This window comes from Sus scrofa, chromosome 2 (assembly GCF_000003025.6).
Source record: "Sus scrofa isolate TJ Tabasco breed Duroc chromosome 2, Sscrofa11.1, whole genome shotgun sequence".
In the NCBI taxonomy this organism is placed as follows: Eukaryota; Metazoa; Chordata; class Mammalia; order Artiodactyla; family Suidae; genus Sus; species Sus scrofa.
Genome location: NC_010444.4, coordinates 15,952,919 through 15,972,518, shown reverse-complemented (window position 1 = coordinate 15,972,518; position 19,600 = coordinate 15,952,919). Strand labels below are relative to the sequence as shown.

Genomic DNA, 19,600 nt, shown 5'->3' with positions numbered 1-19,600 from the left:
CCACAGTGTCAGTTCCTCAACCCACTGAGCGAAACTAGGGATTGAACCTGCATTCTCATGGACACTAGTCGATTCATTTCTGCTGCACCACAACGGGTACTCCAACTACCCGGTTTACTTCTAATGGGACGACTGCTTGGGGGGTTCAGAATGGACTCCCTTGTCAAGATTACAGCTATAACTTTGAATATACAGTCTGAAGGTAGTCTTGAATCTTGACTGGAAAGAAACACTTGGGCACTGAAAATTAAAGTCCAACATAATTGTAAACAGAGCACCAGCTGAGAAGATAACCCACAGTTTAGACGGAGTTGGAACTTCTGGCTAACTTACCTGCTGATTAGAGGGGTTAACAATTGCTGTGAGTAAGTAGTGTCCAAGAGGATCAAATCTCACCAGACTGAAAACACAGAAGAAAGGGACAGACATGGATAGAGGAATTACATTAACCAAAAAGAGGTGACAGCCGTGTGAAAATTCTATGCAATCATTACTGACAATTATGGGATTACCCAGGTATCACTTCATGCTAGAGACTTTCAAAACTTTCAAACAGATTAAAGCAATAAAGCTCAATACCTCTTGTTACGTCCTCACACTTGCCAGAATAAGGGAATATGTGTTGCAAAAATAATTTTAGAAACACCTAGGCTTCCACTCCAGAAAGCAGCTACATGAAGAACCCAGCTGCTCATGTCAAAAAGCCCATCATAACAGAAAAGCAGAGAATGCTCCCAGACTCTGCTACAGGTTCAGGTCTCCCTTCACACAGCAGCTACATTGGCAAGAAGCATGAGTACTGGTTATAAGTAACAGTCTCAGCATCCAGGGACACAACTGAAACTAGAAAATTAGCTAATATCCAACTGGCATACCAAGAGGACTAAAAGAAAACAATGCATCAACTTTAATTCAGGCAGTATATGATTCTGAAGACTAAATATGTAAATATCAATTAGGATATTTGATACATATACATATCACCCCCTTCCAGTTTGATAAACAGAAAACCAGGGATGAGCAATTTACCTACCAGTTGAATATCTTTCAGGTTTGCAAAAAAAAAAGTATTATTCCAAACCCAAACATGTTTTTTTTTTTTGCTTTTTAGGGCCACATGTGGAAGTTCCCAGGCTAGGGGTCTAATAGGAGCTACAGCTGCTGGCCTATGCCACAGCCACAACAATAGCAACACTGGATCCCTGACCCACTGAGCAAGACCAGGGATGGAACCCGCATCCTCATGGATACTAGTTGGATTTGTTTCTGCTGCACCACAATGGGCACTCCAACCCAGAGAGGTTTGAACCTAAAAAAGATTCCAACAACTCTAGTTTATAGAGATCAAAAGATGAGACTGATAGGAACAGCTAAAATGAACAAAATGAACTGCTTCCTTGCTGATTAGCTAGGTGCTCAAAAAGTAGGAGGAGCCGTAGGGATAACACCCTGCCCTGAGCAGGGAAAATGGATAATAATCTGTCTCCTGAGGTTTAAAGTACATGTAGACGTTCTCTGCCATGTTTTGTTTTTGTTTTTTTTAGCTTTTTGCCATTTCTTGGGCCGCTCCCGCGGCATATGGAGGTTCCCAGGCTAGGGGTCCAATTGGAGCTATAACTGCTGGCCTATGCCAGAGCCACAGCACCTCAGGATCCGAGCCGCATCTTCGACCTACACCACAGCTCATGGCAACGCCGGATCCTTAACCCACCGAGCGAGGCCAGGGATCGAACCCGCAACCTCATGGTTCCTAGTCGGATTCGTTAACCACTGAGCCACGACGGACACTCCTCTGCCATGTTAATCCTATACAAGACAATGCTGGTGGGCAGAGCACTCACCGGACTCGTTCCATCTCGCTGGCTGTCTTCACCACAGCAAAAGGTTCCCGTCGACTCCAGTCCCAAAAGTGGATCTCGTTGGCAGTGGCAATCAGCAGGAGCTGGGCCGTAGGGTGGAAAGCCAGAGAGGCAATGGCATTGTTGCTATCTGTGAACCAGCTTTCACTGCCACCCTATGAATGAACAAATCCCAAACATTCTCAGGTTACAAACTGCCAGCCAACTGAGATATCAATTTCTCACGCGCACGCACACGCACACACACAAAAGGGTCCATTTAAGGCAAAACAACTACTTGTAGGGCCTACTTTAAATATGTCCTCTGAAGACAAACACCAGTGATCTGGCGGTGTCACCAATTTATCAGAAAAATATTACCGACATCTACAATCCATCAGCCTCAAGCACCTGCATAGGTCCTGTTTCTGTAGCCTGTAAAAACTCAAGCTTGGTGGATGACATGTGTACAACAACCCGTGATCCAATCACCAAGACAAGGAGCATACTGCTTTGATGATCATGATCAGATACAGTACAATCCTTGATCTAGGACAAGAGACTTCCATCCTGAAGACGGCTTAAAGCGCCTGCACTATGTCCCGATGGGCAGATAAACAGTGTGTTCATCTTAAAACGGAGGACTGTGAGCCAGACTCCCTATCAGTTAAGTGGACGACGACTGAGCAGGTACTCAGAGAGAGTCCTAAGGACCGCGCTGCTCTCTCGTTCAGAGCTGAGAGCCCAATGATAAACAAGCGTCTGAATTTAGAGTACCAAAAAAAAGGAGGAGTTCCCTGGTGGCCTAGCGTTTAGGACTTGGTGCTTTCACGACTGCAGCCCAGGTTCAATCCCTGGTCTGGGAACTGAGATCCCACATCAAGCCATTACTGTGTGTGTGGCCGGGGGTGGGGGTGGGAGAATACCAAAAAAAAAAAGGAAACACTTACGTGTAAATCCCAAATCCTAACCTCCCCATCTAGGCAGCCAGAAGCAATAAGGCCTGAGATGGTGGGATGGAAAGTGACACACCATGGAGTGCGGCGGTGCCCAATCAGAGAGTGAACACACTTGCCCGTCTTCACCTCTGTGATATAGATATTATGGTTTACATGGGTGGAGGCCAAGAGAGTCCTAGGGAATCAAAGAGTAGAAAGTAAATGCGAGGTGTGAGGGAGGGTAACAGACTTCATCAGCTTTGACAACAAAGAAAATTGATATTTCCTCCCAATCCCAACATGAAAAAACTACACCCTGAGCATTACAAACAACAGCAACATTCTGATCTTTAAGGGCTTTTGGCGGAGTTCCCATTGTGGCGCACTGGGATCAGCGGTATTTTGGGAACAATGGGACACAAGTTCGATTCCCAACCCTGCACGGCAAGTTAAGGATCTGGCATTGCTGCAGCTGTGGCTCAGATCACAACTATGGCTCAAATCTGATCCCTGATCCCTGGCACGGGAGCTCCATATGCTGCTGGGCGGCCAAAACAAGAAGAGATTTTGGTGTCTCCATACTGTTCCCAAATGACACACAACCGCTTCAGAGAATATTGTTTCCAGGAGGGAAAACGATCATGCTATTGATGACCTATATCACACAGGCAAAGGACTGTTACTGAGAAACTTTCCAAGTTTTGATCCTCAATATTCACAGGTTCCTTTGCTTATTCTCATTATTTTTATGTTTAGCACTGCTCATCTACTTAATTTCCTTTCTGATAACACTGGCAAAGCTCTGTTCAATGCTTCAAAGAGTCTTTAGGGATTTGACTTGAACAATTCAGCTAGCCCAAATACACAGAAAACAACACAATCACGAGTCTTAGATAAAGTTTAGGTTAGCACTAGGTACCTGTCTGGGCTGAAGGCCAGTAAAAAGGTAGAGCGTGGACTATCCGGCAGTTCCACTCTCTGGGAAACAAACAAACAAAAGTTAGAATATATTATTTATAAACTATGGCTCTATCCCAAAAGCACTGAACCATTTTAGATTAGTATTTACAGTATAAGCTTAAAAACTGGAGACAATGATCACTCTACAAACTGAGAGAGAGAAATCTAAATTACCTTTAGGGGGAGTTCCCGTCGTGGCGCAGTGGTTAACGAATCCGACTAGGAACCATGAGGTTGTGGGTTCGGTCCCTGCCCTTGCTCAGTGGGTTAACGATCCGGCGTTGCCATGAGCTGTGGTGTAAGTTGCAGACATGGCTCGGATCTGGCATTGCTGTGGCTCTGGCGTGGGCTGGTGGCTACAGCTCCGATTCGACTCCTAGCCTGGGAACCTCCATATGCCGCGGGAGCGGCCCAAAGAAATAGCAAAAAGACAAAAAAAAAAAATAAAAATAAATAAATAATTAAAAAATAAATAAATAAATAAATTACCTTTAGGAAAAATGTCTAGCGCTAAAGGAGAAAGATATTTCTAGCCCATTAATTCTTCCAAATTTGTAAATTTTTTTAAAAAATCAAATCTCCAACACAAAATAAATTATATCCCAAATCTACATCATTAACGCATTCTAAGGTCCCATTCTACTGTCACCCCTGCAAATGCTATGTGGAAAATAGCTATTTTTCCTTACCTTGCCCTCCCATTTCATCCATCGGGTTTTATCTTCCACCAGCTCCTGCAGAAGCCGCTGGGCTCCAAAGGTTCGAGTGCCCCGTTCTCGCCCCCAGAGTATCCGGACAGCATTCTTCTCTGGAACAACCTTCATGGCGCTCAGTAGCCACTGTCACACCAGGCACAGGAAAAGAAGGAGCGAGCAACAGCTCCACAGGCTGAAGCAGCTAAAACCAGGCCATTCAGGTCCTTGTAAGTTGTCTTCATAGAAATCTACAGTAAGCAGACATTAATGTCAAAGAACATCTATTCTGCAAGCAGAGAAGCTTTCCATTGCAAACACAATTCCGGCTCACTCAAAGAGGAAAGCACTCAGACCCTTCTCCTAGAACTTTTCTTCCAGGAACATGTCATCCTTACATTCCTCTCGTATCCTCCATAGCTCAGCCTCATATCTGAAGAACAGACCGTTGTCTAAAAGAGTTATTCCTTTTATCAGGCAGGAAGAACTTTTGCTACTAACATAAAGGTCTAAAACCCTATCAAAACCAAAACAGGAGTTCCCGTCATAGCGCAGTGGTTAACGAATCCGACTAGGAACCATGAGGTTGCGGGTTCGGTCCCTGCCCTTGCTCAGTGGGTTAACGATCCGGCATTGCCGTGAGCTGTGGTGTAGGTTGCAGACGCGGCTCGGATCCTGCGTTGCTGTGGCTCTGGCGTAGGCCTGTGGCTACAGCTCCGATTAGACCCCTGGCCTGGGAGCCTCCATATGCTGCGGAAGCGGCCCAAAGAAATAGCAAAAAAAAAAAGACAAAAAAAAACAAAACAAAAAAAAAACAAAACAAATCACCGTATCTGCACTCCCCTCATTGTGTCATGCTGATTCCCCAGTTGCTAGTACCCTTCCCTATCATTTGGGCAGCCTCCAAACTAAAGGACACATAACTGATTGTAAAAGGCTACTTGGGAATTCCCATTGTGGCTGAGCAGTAACAAAACCAACCTGTATCCATGAGGATGCGGGTCCAATCCCTGGCTCCCCTCAGCGGATTAACGACCTGGTGTTGCAGTGAGCTGTGGTGTAGGTTGCAGACTCGGCTCGGATCCTGTGTTGCTGTGGTATAGGCTGGCATATACTGCTCCGCACTGACCCCAAGCCTGGGAACCTCCATGTGCCGTGGGTGGGGCCATAAATAAATAAATAAATAAATAAATAAAAGGCTATTTGAGGAGTTCCTCTGTAGCACAGCATGTTAAGTATCTGGCATTGTCAATGGAGTGGCTTGGGTTGCTGCTGTGGCACAGGTTCAATCCCTGGCCTGGGAATTTGCACATGCCCTTGGTACAGCCAAAAAATAAATAAAGTAAAATGCCATTTGTAGTATGTTCTTATGCAGCAGTTTCAATTCTGTCTCCTACCTAAAAGCAAGTGCACAGAAGTACTTTCAGGGTACCTTTCTCATTCTCTTTTTCTCTTCTCAGATACTTAACCCACTGAGCGAGGCCAGGGGATCAAATCCCCATCCTCAAGACAATGTTGGGTTTTTAATCCACTAAGCCACAATGGGAACTCCCTCAAAAATTGTTAATATATCTGCAAGTTTGCCTCATGTCTCCATGGATAGAGATATGGCTCTATAGGGGTTGTTTTTCATTTTCTTGTGAACCATTTCAGCAAGCATCAAGACACTGTAACTGTATATATCCCACTATGCATCTCCTAAGAATAAAGACATTTGGCTTCATAACTACAAAACTATTACATCAATTATTTAGCTGATGATAAATTAATTGATGATAAATTGACTTAAATGATAAATTATCATTTATCAATTATCACAGTCTTCAAATTTCCACAATTTTCCAAAGTATCTTTTTAAAATTTTTTAGGAGTTCCCATCGTGGCGCAGTGGTTAACGAATCCGACTAGGAACCATGAGGTTGCGGGTTCGATCTCTGGCCTTGTTCAGTGGGTTAACGATCCGGCGTTGCCGTGAGCTGTGGTGTAGGTTGCAGATGAGGCTCAGATTCCGCATTGCTGTGGCTCTGGCGTAGGCCAGTGGCTACAGCTCCGATTAGACCCCTAGCCTGGGAATCTCCATATGCCGTGGCAGCGGCCCAAGAAATGGCAAAAAGACAAAAAAATAAAAAATAAAAAAATAAAAAATAAAAATTTTTAAATTTATTTTTATTTTTTTATGGCTGCACCTGTTGCATATGGAAGTTCCCAGCCTAAGGGTTGAATTGAAGCCTAAACCATAGCTGCAGCCATACTAGATCCTTAAATCACTGAGCAAGGCCAGGGATCAAACCTGCATCCTCACAGAGACAGCATCAGGTTAAGGAGCCACGATGGGAACTCCCAAAAAGTATCTTTAATAGTGACTTTAAAAAAAAAAAAATCCAGGAGTTCCTGCTGGGGAGCAGCAGGTTAAGGATCTGGCATTGTCTCTGTGGCAGTGCAGGTTTGATCTCTGGCTCAGAAACTCGCATACGCTATAGGTGCAGTGAAAAAAGGAAAAAAAAAGAAATCCAGAATCCAATCAAAGCTCAAGCAATGAATGTGGATATTATGTCCCTTTAGTCCCTTTATTTCTAGAATGGCCTCCAGGTTTTATTTTGGTTGGTGTTGTTTATACTTGTTTGTTTACAACATACACTTTTTATTTTTATTTAGTTATATATTTAAATGACTGCACCAGCAGCATATGGAAGTTTCCACTACCGGGATCAGATCTGCATCCCTGCAGCGGCCCAAGCCACTGCAGTCAGATTCTTAACCCACTGTGCCACAGTGGCAAGTCCACACATCAGCGTTTTAAGAAGACCGGGAAAGAGAGTTCTCCTATGGTGCAACAGATTAAGGATCCAGGATTGTCACTGCAGCGGCTTATGTTGCTGCTGTGGCACACGTTCTTTCCCTGGCCCAGGAACTTCCAACTGTCTCAGGTGTGCCCCCACCCCCCCCAAAAAAAGACCAGGATAGTTAACCTGTAGTTGACAGTTATATCCCAGTTTAGTCTGGTTATTTCTTCATAGTGCCATTTAGCTTGCCTCTGTATATTTCTTGTAAACACTGACCAGATTTAGGTTAAGTGGTCTGGGCAAGAATGCTTCACGGGTGATGCTGTCCAAGTCCTTCGTGATGCAGCACATCATATCCTCAGACTGTCTCAGTTAGTTAGACGGTAAACGGCATGATCATTTGGCAACACATGATCACTAAGATGAGTCTGTATCAGCCAGGTTCTCTTTATAAAGGTGTATTTCCCCCTTTACAATTAGCCCCTGTGGCTAACGTTTGGCACCCTGTTTCTCTTCAACCTTTTGCTTAACAGTTTAGCAGTTACTGATGATTCTTTCTTAAATTATTTCATGTTGATTTTCCACTCCCATCATTATTTCTACATTTATTAGCTGGCATTCTTCTGGAGAGAACTTTCCCTTAATAACTGAAGCAGAGTAAACACTTTATTTTTTCCCTTTAATTACTACCTCTTATTGTTTGTAACAGCAAAAATTGGGGACAACCCAAGTGTCCATATGAAGGGGAAGAGATGACTAATAGGGTAAGCAAGATTCTCTGGGTACCAATAAAAGAGATCTACAAGATACAGTGTTCAGAAGAGGGAAAAGCAAGGGGAAATTAATGGTCACTTATTAGGGACTGAGGGAAAAAGGTGAATGGAGACAAAGATGAAAACTAGACTCCTCTTTTTGTTTGTTTTTTGGTTTTTCATCTTTTTAGGGCCACACCTGCAGCACATGGAAGTTCCCAGGCTAGGGGTCGAATCGGAGCAGCAGCTGATGCCGGCCTACACCACAGCCACAGCAACACCAGATCCAAGGCACTTCTGCAACCTACATTGCATCTTTCGGCAATGCCAGATCCTTAACCCACTGAGCAAGGCCAAGGATCGAACCCACATTCTCATGAATACTAGTCAGGTTCTTAATCCACTGAGCCACAATGGGAATTCCAAAAGCTAGACTTCTCAATGTTTTTGTTTTATGTTATTTTTACTATTTATTTATTTATTTGTTTGTCTTTTCAGCACCGCACCCCATGACATATGGAGGTTCCCAGGCTAGGGGTAGAATCAGAGCTACGCCACAGCCACAACAACGTGGGATCCAAGCTGAGTCTGCAACCTACACCACAGCTCACAGCAACGCCGGATCCTTAACCCACTGAGAAAGGCAAGAGATCAAACCCGTGTCTTCATGGATGCTAACTGGATTCGTTTCCACTGAGCCATGCTGGGAACTCCCATTTTTATTTTTAAAATTATCTATTCAAAATTTAATTTTAAATATTTAATGATATGGAAAAAACACATTAAGTGAAAAAAAGCAAAATACAAAATTATATACACAATGTGATATAAGAAAAATCTTTGAGACTAATAATACAAAAGAAATAGAAAAAGTATTAAACCATGGTTACCTTTGGGTGGTAGGATCATAGATGACTTAATCATCAGGAAAGGCAGTGTTCTCTTCAGTTGTTAAATTTAAAAAGTAATAAATACTTATAAAAAATCAAACAATAATCAGCTCTTTACAGTTCATGAAAGGCTACAATCTAAAAAGTACACAACTAGATGCATCCAAATACAGAAGGAAAAATATATTTATCACCTGTGCTAAGAGCTTTTTTCCCTGGAATATTAAAACATAAAAAGTCAGAAAGATTCTATAGAAAGACATAACTCCAAGTTGCCAGTCACATACAGCACCAAGTTCCCTAATGGGTGACTGCAAACTCAAGCCTGTATACTCATAATACAGTTTTCACCCCCAGTAGCATACGATATAAATATCTACACACTGAATATGTCAACACACCGAAGGCCAACCTCCTGAATAAACTAAGGATGAACTAACTGGAAGGAAATAATCTCCTTGATGACCCTGACAACTCATGGTTTAAGATCAAAAGTCTGGAAACAAAACTGCCACACAGCTGAATAATTACGAACCCGGAAGGTGGCAGAAATATAGTTCCCATCTGTTCACCTTAACCCTTAACTGAGTCTGTAATTTTCTGGGAGCCAATCATTCTTTTACCTAATTTAGAGAGAAGTTCAGCAGAAATGAGTTTTGAGGGTCTTTTGTCCCACAGTGTAACAGTAAAAGTACTTTCAAAGAAATGCATATAAATCATTTATAATCTTATAACATGTGCTGAAAACAGCAGCAATCCAATTCCTAAAAAAATCTGACCTTCTGACCTCATGTTACTCAAGAGGAAGAAGAAAATATAGGTCACAAACATCGTATGATTCAGAAAACTGTGATGCAATCTGAAGTTCTTACAGGAATCACAAGGACAAGGAAAGAGCTGCTGCAAATAGCAGTTATCAAGAAAAAACTAAAGCTCAGGACTACCGAAGAGCTTGTCTACCAATTCCCAAGGACCTAAACACACTAAAAATTCCAACAAGACAAAGTCTGATGATGGCAAGAAGTCAATAGGACTAAAACAACTGCACAGTCTCTCTTTTGTCTGAAGAAAAATATTTGCTCTGCTTCTTTAAAAAGATAAGGAACTTTCTCCTGATGTACTCCTTACAGCCACCTGAGTAGAAATTTTATTTGTTCTCTACAAAGAACAAAAGGAACTAAATCAAACTGTAGTCAGGCAGGCCTCTTGCTGAGGAGGAAGTGCCAGTCAAACATGTTTTTCATTCTTCTTTTTAAAAAGGAGGAAGAAATAAGTTTCCTAATCTGTCCCTGAACCAGACTGGGACAAAGGGTGCCAAGAATAGTCTTTGTGATACCATTACACAGTCCCCAGAATCAATTCTCAATCACCTAAAGTCTTAAATAAGTACAACCAAAAGGATGTGCCTGGGATATGTACATTACACAAATGCTAAGATTCCACCCCATTTCCAACCACCTCTCCCTCCGTAACAATGAGAAGAGAATCACCTTGAAAGGTTTTCTCTGCTTAATCCTAGAATATAATTTAAAAACCACTAAAAAAAAAAAAAATCACCTAGAGATTATACACAACCCAGTAGAAACACAAGTTATAGATGTATAGGTTCCCCTTGCAATTTGATCATCTTATGCTATTCACTCCACTGTCTAGCAATATGATTTAGGGCAAGTTACTTAACCTCTCTGAGATTTAGCTGCCTCCTTTGTAAACAGCAATCACAGTATCTGCTTCATCATGTTGTTGTGAGGTTACTGAAATCAAAAAAGAGTGGTGGAGGAGTGCTCCTATGGCACAGCGGGTTAGGGATCTGGCATCACTGCAGAGGCTTGAGTTGCTGCTGTGGCACAGGTTCAATCCCTGGCCCTGGGAACTTCCACATTCCTCAGGCACAGCCAAGAAAAAAAGAAAAGAGTGGTGAAGCATTAACACCGTTGCTGCTATTGTTGTCATTATTTTTGAATCCTCTTCAGGGTTAACTATGGTTTCCTTCAACAAACAACAGAGCCAACTAAAACCCCTGAGACCCGAAATGCCACAATTCTCAAGAGTAGCAGATTTCTAAGAAACATCTCAAAGGCTGTTACCAAACAAGTAAAAAGTACTCAGGAAAAGTACTCATCTGTATAACCAAAGTAATTAAATAAGTTTGGGCTACTTCTACATAAAAAGTGAATCAAAAAACAGAACCAACAACTTAGAACTTTATCTACAAAACCTGGCTAATAATTCAGACACCAAATCCTCTCTACCAACAGCATTCCAGGGAAGTGAATCAGAAAGTTATTCGACCTGGAAGGGACTATGAAAATGGAGTCCAATAACCTCATTTATTTGAGTAACTGCATCTCTCTCCACTTCACTATGCCCATGTAGGCAAAGTCTAAGAGTCAAATCAGCCATGTAATACCAATATACATTCCAAAATTACATATACCGGATCCAATCCAAAGTTAACTTTTTAAAAGAAACAAAAAATCCTTCAAATACTAAAACTAGGATCACTTGCATAAGTAGAGTTCTTCCAACAACTGGAAAATTAACAACAAAATGTCAGGCCTTTAATTAGAGGCCTAAAAGTGGCCTCCTACTCTTCAGAAACTCCATGTGGGTGGAAATACACAGGGTTTTCTACAACTGGCAGCTTTGTTTTCATTAAGAGGACTTTCTACAGAGCATTTCAGGACACTTCAAATGACACCTTATAGGATCTGGGTCCAAAATGTAACCACCGGGAGTTCCCGTCGTGGCGCAGTGGTTAACGAATCCGACTAGGAACCATGAGGTTGCGGGTTCGGTCCCTGCCCTTGCTCAGTGGGTTAACGATCCGGCGTTGCCGTGAGCTGTGGTGTAGGTTGCAGACACGGCTCGGATCCTGCGTTGCTGTGGCTCTGGCGTAGGCCGGTGGCTACAGCTCTGATTTGACCCCTAGCCTGGGAACCTCCATATGCCGTGGAGCGGCCCAAAGAAATAGCAAAAAGACACACACACACACAAAAAAAAAAAAAAAAAAAAAAAAAAATGTAACCACCATCTCTGCCTCCATACAGCTCTTGCTTGACTTCTATGCTAAACTAATGCAGGGAATCTGAGGCAAAGCATCACAAATCTACAACTATTAACAGGTAACACAGACCAAAGGCAAACACACCTGGAAGCATAAAAAGTTCAACTGTTCTCTGAATTGTGTATCTACTGTGTGCAGACTACTAAAGGATATCCTAGATATTCCAAACTGCTAACTGTGGTTAAGTCTAGAAATTTTAAGTAATATTTAATTTTTTTAATCTGTAATTTCTTAATAAGAGATAGTATAGTGTAGTGATATATGGGTCCTGAAATCAGACTGGCTGATTGAATCCCAGCTCTGTCATTTTCCTGGTACATGAAAGTTTCTTGGAATAGTTACTTAACCTCTCTGTTCTCCAGTTTCCTCAGCTGCAAAAGGTAGTACCTATATGACAGGATTACCACAAGGATGAAAGGACTTAACAAATGAAAGGTGCTTGCTTGCTATTATAAAATTCCAATGCTTGTACCAAAATAATATCTTCATTCTCTAATGAATAATTACAGAATGGCAATGAGAAATAAAAAAAAAAATGTAAGGCCACAAAGTCCTACAAACAATCAGATAAATTAAAGACAGATCCTTCTAAGCAAAATGAGACTGTCCACTGCAAAGATCTCCAAGTCATTTCATATAAAAACATCTTACCAAAGTTGGAAGTTCCCTGGTGGCTCAGCAAGTTAAGGATCTGGCATTGTCACTGCTGTGGCGTAGGTTCAACCCCTGGCCTGGGAACTTCCACGTGCTATGGGCATGGCCAAAAAAAAAAAAAAAATCTTACCACTGTTGATAATGATTAAAATAATGACTAACACTTTCATGGTGCTTCTCATGTCTCACTGTTCTTAGCACTTTACATAAAGAAATTCATTTAGGTACATGAGGCCCGAAGAGAACAAATCACACTGTCAGTAGTAGATTCAGAATCTAAACCCAGGCAGTGTGGCTACAGAGTCTAGATATAACAGAAAACTCCCTACTGCCTGAGATAAAACCTCCTATACAGCCTCCCTCCTATTTCATGTACTAGTCTCTCATGTACGAGGCCTTCAATGTTTCACTGCTTTACTATATCAGTTGGAAATCAGCTTGGTTTATATCTTTATTTTTACTTCCTCAAAGGTCAAGAAATTAAAGAATAATGCTGAGGAAAAATGAAACAAATTCTCACACCTTTTTTTTTTTTCTTCCCCATACCTGTAGCATGTGGAAGTTCTTGGGCCAGGGACTGAATCCACGCCACAGCAGCAACCCAAGACACTGCAGTGACAATGCCAGATCCTTAACCCACTGTACCATATAGGAATTCCTCAATCCTTCCTCTACAGCAAATAATTTACATAGTTTTTGAGAGAAAAGAAGACTTCAAAACCTCTGGTCAGAAATAACTCTGAATTTAATAAAGTACCAAATAAGACTCTATCATTAAATTCAGCTACTATGTATTTACCCTACAAACCTATCAACTCTATCAAAATAAGAAAAATTACCTATCAGGGAATAGAGATAGATGCCAGAGTAAATTTACTCTTGTCTGGCAACTATAATAGAACATAAATCTCAAAAAACAGAGTCAACAAAAATATGATTGAACATACTGTCATGTCTGTGCATACACCTTTGTCAAACATGAACTACAACATCAACGCACCTGAGAAAAGGAAAAGGAGAGTCTTCATGTGTAGTCTCATGTCAACCCTTTCTCATCCACATGACAAACACATACACTAATGACCTCCCTGCACTGCCAGAGTTGGTCCCAAATTAGGATTGCCCATGATTAACTTCATCTACTGTCTGTGATAGATTCTCTACAAGGACGGTCTCCATCAGTTCCTTCTATCCTACTCCCATGCTGCTCTGCCCATCAAGAGATAAGAACAGATTTCTCTCTCCTTGAATCTGGGCTGATCTTGTGACTTGCTTTGATCACTGAATGTGACAAAAGGGATAATGTGTCAGTTCCAAGCCTGGCAGCATCCACTTTCACTCTTGGAAGCCAACCACCAGGCTGCAAGGAAATTTAGGATGTCCCACTGGAGAGAGACCACGGAGAGGCCCTGGATGATAAGATACTACCTGGAAACAGAGAGGCCACATAGAAGACTATCAAGGTACCAGACCAATGAGTTGAAACCCTCCTGCCATGTCTAACCCAGCCCAGCCACCAGCTGAAAGTAGACAAATGAGTGACCTCAACTGATGCAACACAGGACAGAAGAACCAACCAGATGATTCCTGCCCAAATTCCGAACCCACAGGATTGTGAGAAGTAACAAATCATTATTATTTTATGCCACAAATTTTGAGGTGGTGTGATACTGTGATTTTAATAAGAAATACAGATTTGCTCTTAGTCCCCATTTCTAGCACAGGGCTCGTAAAACCCTTGACATTTCCTGAGTGATAGAAGTCTTCTGTCATTCATAAGAAGCCTCTTTTTTATTTTTATTTATTTATTTATTTATTTATTTTTGGCCACACTCACAGCATGGCATGGGGAAGTTCCTGGGCCAGGGATCAAACCTGTGCCGCAGCTGCAACCTGTGCCACAGCTGCAGCAACACTGGATCCTTAACCTGCTGTGCCAGATGGGAATTTCCAAGAGCCTCTTTTAAACTTATGCTAATAGGTGACTTAAGATGTTACCCCTAGAAAGTATCACGTTAGGGCTGGTCACCAGAAAGATCAAGTGAGTAGAGGGCTGGAACTTCCAGTCTTACCCACTGACCTCTGGGAAAGGAAAAGGGACAGGGGCCTAAAGATTAAGCTCTATAAATACCATTGAACAAGGAGTTCCCTGGTGGTTCAGCTGGTTAAGGATCTGACATTGTCCCTGCTGTGGCATGGCTTTGATCCCTGGCCCAGGAACTTCTGCATGGGTGGGCATGCCCCCCCCACCAAAAAAAAAACTGACAGAAAACTACTGAACAAAATATGATGAACTTGCAGGTTGTAGAACATATCTGCATGCCAGGAGGGTGATACACCCCAGTTCCATGGGGACAGAAGCTCCTGCACCTGGAACCCTTTCAGAGCTCGCCTTACCTACTTCATTTGGCAGTTTACCTGAATCCTTTAGAGTAAACTGGTAAACGTAAGTAAATAGTTGAGTTTTGTGACTAGGTCTAGCAAATTAGCCCAACCCAAGGAGAGGACCATGGGAACCTCATCCCTGTGGGCTGTCAATCAGAAGCAGAGGTGACAATCTGGACTTGCAATCAGCCCTGAAGTTGAAGGGGCTGCAGTTTAGTGGGACTGAGCCCTTAAGCCACTCTCCACCTGGAGTCAGATGCTACCCCCAGGTAGAGAGTGTCAGAACTGAGTTAAACTTGTAGGAAACCCAGTCAGTGTCTGCTGAGAACTGGAGAAAAATGCTTGCTGGTATTGCAAAAAAAAAAAAAAAATCAGAGGTGGTTTTTGTACAGTAACAGGTAACTCAAAACACTACCTAATACCCGGTGTACATAATTCTTTGTTAGAGCACTTTTCTTTTTTCCTCATTGGACTATAAGCTCTGTTAGGGCAAACGCTATGTCTGTGCTAGTCTAGTACCTAGCCCAGTGCCTAGCATATAAAAGAAGGAATATGTGCATGTATTTATTTCCAGCTATGAAGAAAACCCCAAACAAACTCCAAATTCTCATAAACAGCAACACCTAGGTAGAAAAAAAAATATACGGTCAGTTATAGGTGGTATTGATGAGTTCAAGGTCATAAATTCAATTTCTAAAGTCAAACATCTCTACAAAAAGAAAACTGTACTATTAATTAACCTCAACCAGTCATTTCCCTATGCACATGTCATTAACCAGGAGAAGGTCAGGCAACAGAGGATGCTCAGTGGAAATCCATCCTCACCACTACTGGGGTGGGGGGTACCTAAACCAAAAAAATTACGTATCTCAAGATGATAGAAGTCTTTTGAATACTCATATCTGAAATAGCATTTTTTTTTTGAAACAGCATATTTAGAATAAAACACAGACACAGTGGATTTTCCGGGAGCAGGGTTGGGAACATGGGATATTGTATCTTCCAACCAAATACAGAAGTGATGTGATTTCATGGGTAAAGATAAGACTAAATTGTAAGAAGCTTCAATGGCTGATTTCTACCACTGAGTTGTATATAATCTTGGACAAAGCATACTATATGTATAAAAACTGAAAGTAATAACACCTTCTTTCTACTTGAAAGGAATAATATTCTCGGAGTACACTCGAGTTACAAAAATCTCATGGCAGGATTACTTTTTGAAGTAAAAGCCAAGTTAGCTACCAACAATAACCAGAATATACAATAAATAGGACTTCCCACAAAGACGTCTAGCATGCACAGCTCTAGGAGAAAGTGCAAAGGAAACTACACAGGCTATGAAGCAGAATCAGAGAGAATCTCTAATCACCTGGCAAACTAAAAGCAAATAATTTGATAGAATCAAGACCAGGATAATCAAAATTATACACGGTCCCTTTATAAGCAGCCAAAGACCAAAAATAAAATGCTAATAGAACCTGTACCTTACTGCAGCTATGCACAGTGTTCAGAATTACACATACTCTAAAATACTATATTGGTCTGCCTCTAGAAAGTTAGGCTAAAAGGTAATACTGAATCAAGTACCTGTAAAAAGGTTATGTCAGCCCAAATTTACCAAGAGATAAGCAAGCAGTGTAACTTCTTTTTCTCATACCCAACTCCCACCCCCACTCCAGGCGTCTTCATATATAAACTCAGCATAAGGCAGACCACTCCAGCGAACATCACAAATAAACTAGTAACATTCCAAAATGCTTAAAAGATACAAAACTAAATAAATTCTAGTGACTATTAATTACAATAAAGGGGAGGGAAAAAACACTTTTCTGCTATAGATTTTCCTGACTAAGTCTTCCTGAAGTAACTCACAATGATGTAACGTAATGTCTGAACACACGCAAGTTCTATGCTCAAAAAAGAAGTATGATCAAAACTGGAAACAGAAAGCCGTAAGACCCAAATTTGAGACTGACAATCTTCCTCACTTCCACTTACCTCAGAAAGAGAAGAGAAAAGAAATGAAGTTTTATCTGTAAACTTTTCTGGGGACAACAGTGAGCTGGGAACACAAGAACCTCTGAGAACTCAAGCAAGAACACAGAGGAAGCCACTGAACCAAGAAGAAACTGAGGCTCAATTTCTGAGTTCAAGCCATCAACAAAATCAAGAGCAGGATGGCTACCAATAAATGCGCAAAAATGGCAAGAGATTTCTTATTAACAAGCAAAAAAGAAAAAGAGAGAGAGAGAGAAAAGAGTAGCTTTTGATGGAAGAAATTTCACAGAGGCAAAAACAACTTAACCCAGAAATGGGAACTGACCCCAGCTGCCTCAGGCAAACATGCCTAATGGCTTTGGCAACAACATACCTTTCATCCACCAACAACATTAGGAGGCTGAAGTAGAGCTGATTTCAAATCACGAAGAATCACATCTTTCTGTTTTCTGCATAGTCTTTGGGAAAAAGAGAGTCAAACTCTCCTCCCCGGAGCACCATTCTGCCCCCAATCATTCCTGGAAACCCCTGGAGCCACAGCAACAGTATGTAAAAAGCTTTGAGTATGTTAAGCCAAGTATCCTCACAAGCCCAGACAGGTAAGATTACTCACCAGGCAAGTAAGAAAATTAAAACCTGGAAGAGGTTAAGAAATTCATCTAGGTTTGCAAGATGAGTCAGTAGGCAAAGCAGGATTTGAATTCAGGCTTTTTCTTCAGATAGTATCAGAGCTTGACTCCCAGTCCCTGGCTCAGCAGATACTGTGTTCAGTGTTCTCCAATGTTAGAGTCAGCCCAGGTCAGGTTCTTGGCTGACTAGAATAGGGAAAGGAAAAATTTCCCTCAAGGCTTCAGGAAAAGGAGAAGTCAAATTATTAAATGCAGAGCTCTTATGTTAAAAGGTCCAGATGCCCTTCCACCTTGCCAATCACATTTCTCAGCCAATCAAAATAAGGCACTGGACTTTAAGAACCTAGTCATTTTAAGCTGACTAGAAGCTGGATTGCATTTCCCCAACTTGCCAAATAAAAAATACCTCAGGGGAGAGGAAGGATACAAAAGCAATAATAGCCAGGCTGGCAAGTGTTTACTGAATGAATATCTACATACTGAGTCCTACTCTAGGCACTGAGGATAATACAGCAAATGAGAACATTCCTGCCCTTGAGGAGCTTACATGATTATTTATGTAATTAAAAACTGATGATAACTTTCAAATAATGTTAGGAAGAAAATAGGAAAAGGAGGAGTTCCCCTCATGGCTCAGTGAAAATGAATCTGGCTACCATCCATGAGGATGCAGGTTCCATCCCTGGCCTTGCTCAGTGGGTTAAGGATCTGGCATTGCTGGTGTAGGTTGCAGACATGGCTCAGATCTGGAGTTGCTGTGGCTGTGGCATAGGCCAGCAGCTACAGCTCCGATTCGATCCCTAGCCTGGGACCCTCCATATGCCACAGGTACGGCCCTAAAAGGTCAAAAATTTCTTAAAATTTTTTAAATTAAAAAAATAAGAAAAGGAATGTTTGTGGGGGCAAACTAAAGGGAGGAAATCAATAATTCAGAATCGCTTTTTTTTTTTTTTTCCTTTTTAGGGCCACACCTGCAGCATATGAAAGTTTCCAGGCTAGGGGTTGAATGGGAGCTGCAGGCTGCCAGCCTACATCACAGCTACAGCAAAACTGGATCCGAGCCTCATCTGTGACCTACACCACAGCTCACAGCAACGCGAGATCCTTTAACCCACTGAGTGAGGCCAGGGTCGGAAGCTGCATCCTCATGGATACTAGTTGGGTTCTTAACCAACTGAGCCACAATGGGAACTCCTGATAACGCATATATTTAAAGCAATACTTTGATCAAGCATGCATTGAACATATGCCACACACCTGACAGTGCTAAGCACTTTCCCAGACATTATCTCATTTACTTCTTACAGCAATACTAAGAAGACAGGTACTCTCATTATCCCCATTTCACAAATCATAAAACTGAGGCTTAGAGTAGCTAAATGATTTGCCCAAGTAGAAGAAAGAATCAAGCCAAATCCGATGCCAAAATATATACACTAACCACCAGATTATACCACTTCTATATGCAAGCACTAAACCTCATATACAGAAAAAAACCTTTTGGTGTCCTCACACCTAGGTCATAATAAAAGAGTTAGTTCAGGAGACAGGGAGAGAGAAAGAATAAATCTGAATGAATATGAGTCAGAACAGAGTGACTCATGATATAACCTTAGGCAAATTCCACAACACCCAAGCCTCAACCACCCTATCTATAAAGGAGCTAATAACCTCACCAGCAATAAACATTACTTGCCTCCTCGTAGGTTGTGTTAGTTATTATCTGTAATCATGGATTATCAGTTGAAAGAGATGAGGAAAACCACAGTGTTATTATTATTGCCTTGATGCTAGAGCAAAACACCAGAAATCAATGTAAATAAGTTATGTGCACCAAGAATGGAGGGTTTGAATATATATTCGAAAGGAAATCATAGAATTAGTTGCTTTTCTTAAAATTTTTATTTGCGGAGTTCCCGTCATGGCGCAGTGGTCAACGAATCCAACTAGGAACCATGAGGTTGCGGGTTCGGTCCCTGCCCTTGCTCAGTGGGTTAATGATCCGGCGTTG

General features: G+C 41.7%; 1 protein-coding gene across 10 annotated transcripts in view; it reads right to left on the bottom strand.

Moving 5' to 3' along the window:
• The window catches only part of AMBRA1 (autophagy and beclin 1 regulator 1), a 183,729-nt gene that overhangs the window by 146,564 nt on the left and 17,565 nt on the right, over positions 1-19,600 (bottom strand). For 7 of the 10 annotated variants that reach the window (XM_021085241.1, XM_021085245.1, XM_013994370.2 and 4 more), the window contains exons 2-6: positions 4,426-4,679; positions 3,696-3,754; positions 2,789-2,972; positions 1,842-2,014; positions 334-400 (exon numbers count right to left, since the gene is read on the bottom strand). In XM_021085241.1, the coding sequence (XP_020940900.1) occupies positions 334-400; positions 1,842-2,014; positions 2,789-2,972; positions 3,696-3,754; positions 4,426-4,560 (618 nt within the window). In that variant the 5' untranslated portion in view covers positions 4,561-4,679. Of the gene's footprint in view, positions 1-333; positions 401-1,841; positions 2,015-2,788; positions 2,973-3,695; positions 3,755-4,425; positions 4,685-5,409; positions 5,567-8,853; positions 8,906-19,600 lie in introns of those variants that run through there. The other 3 variants (XM_021085242.1, XM_021085243.1, XM_005660955.2) reach the window with 3 other exon arrangements.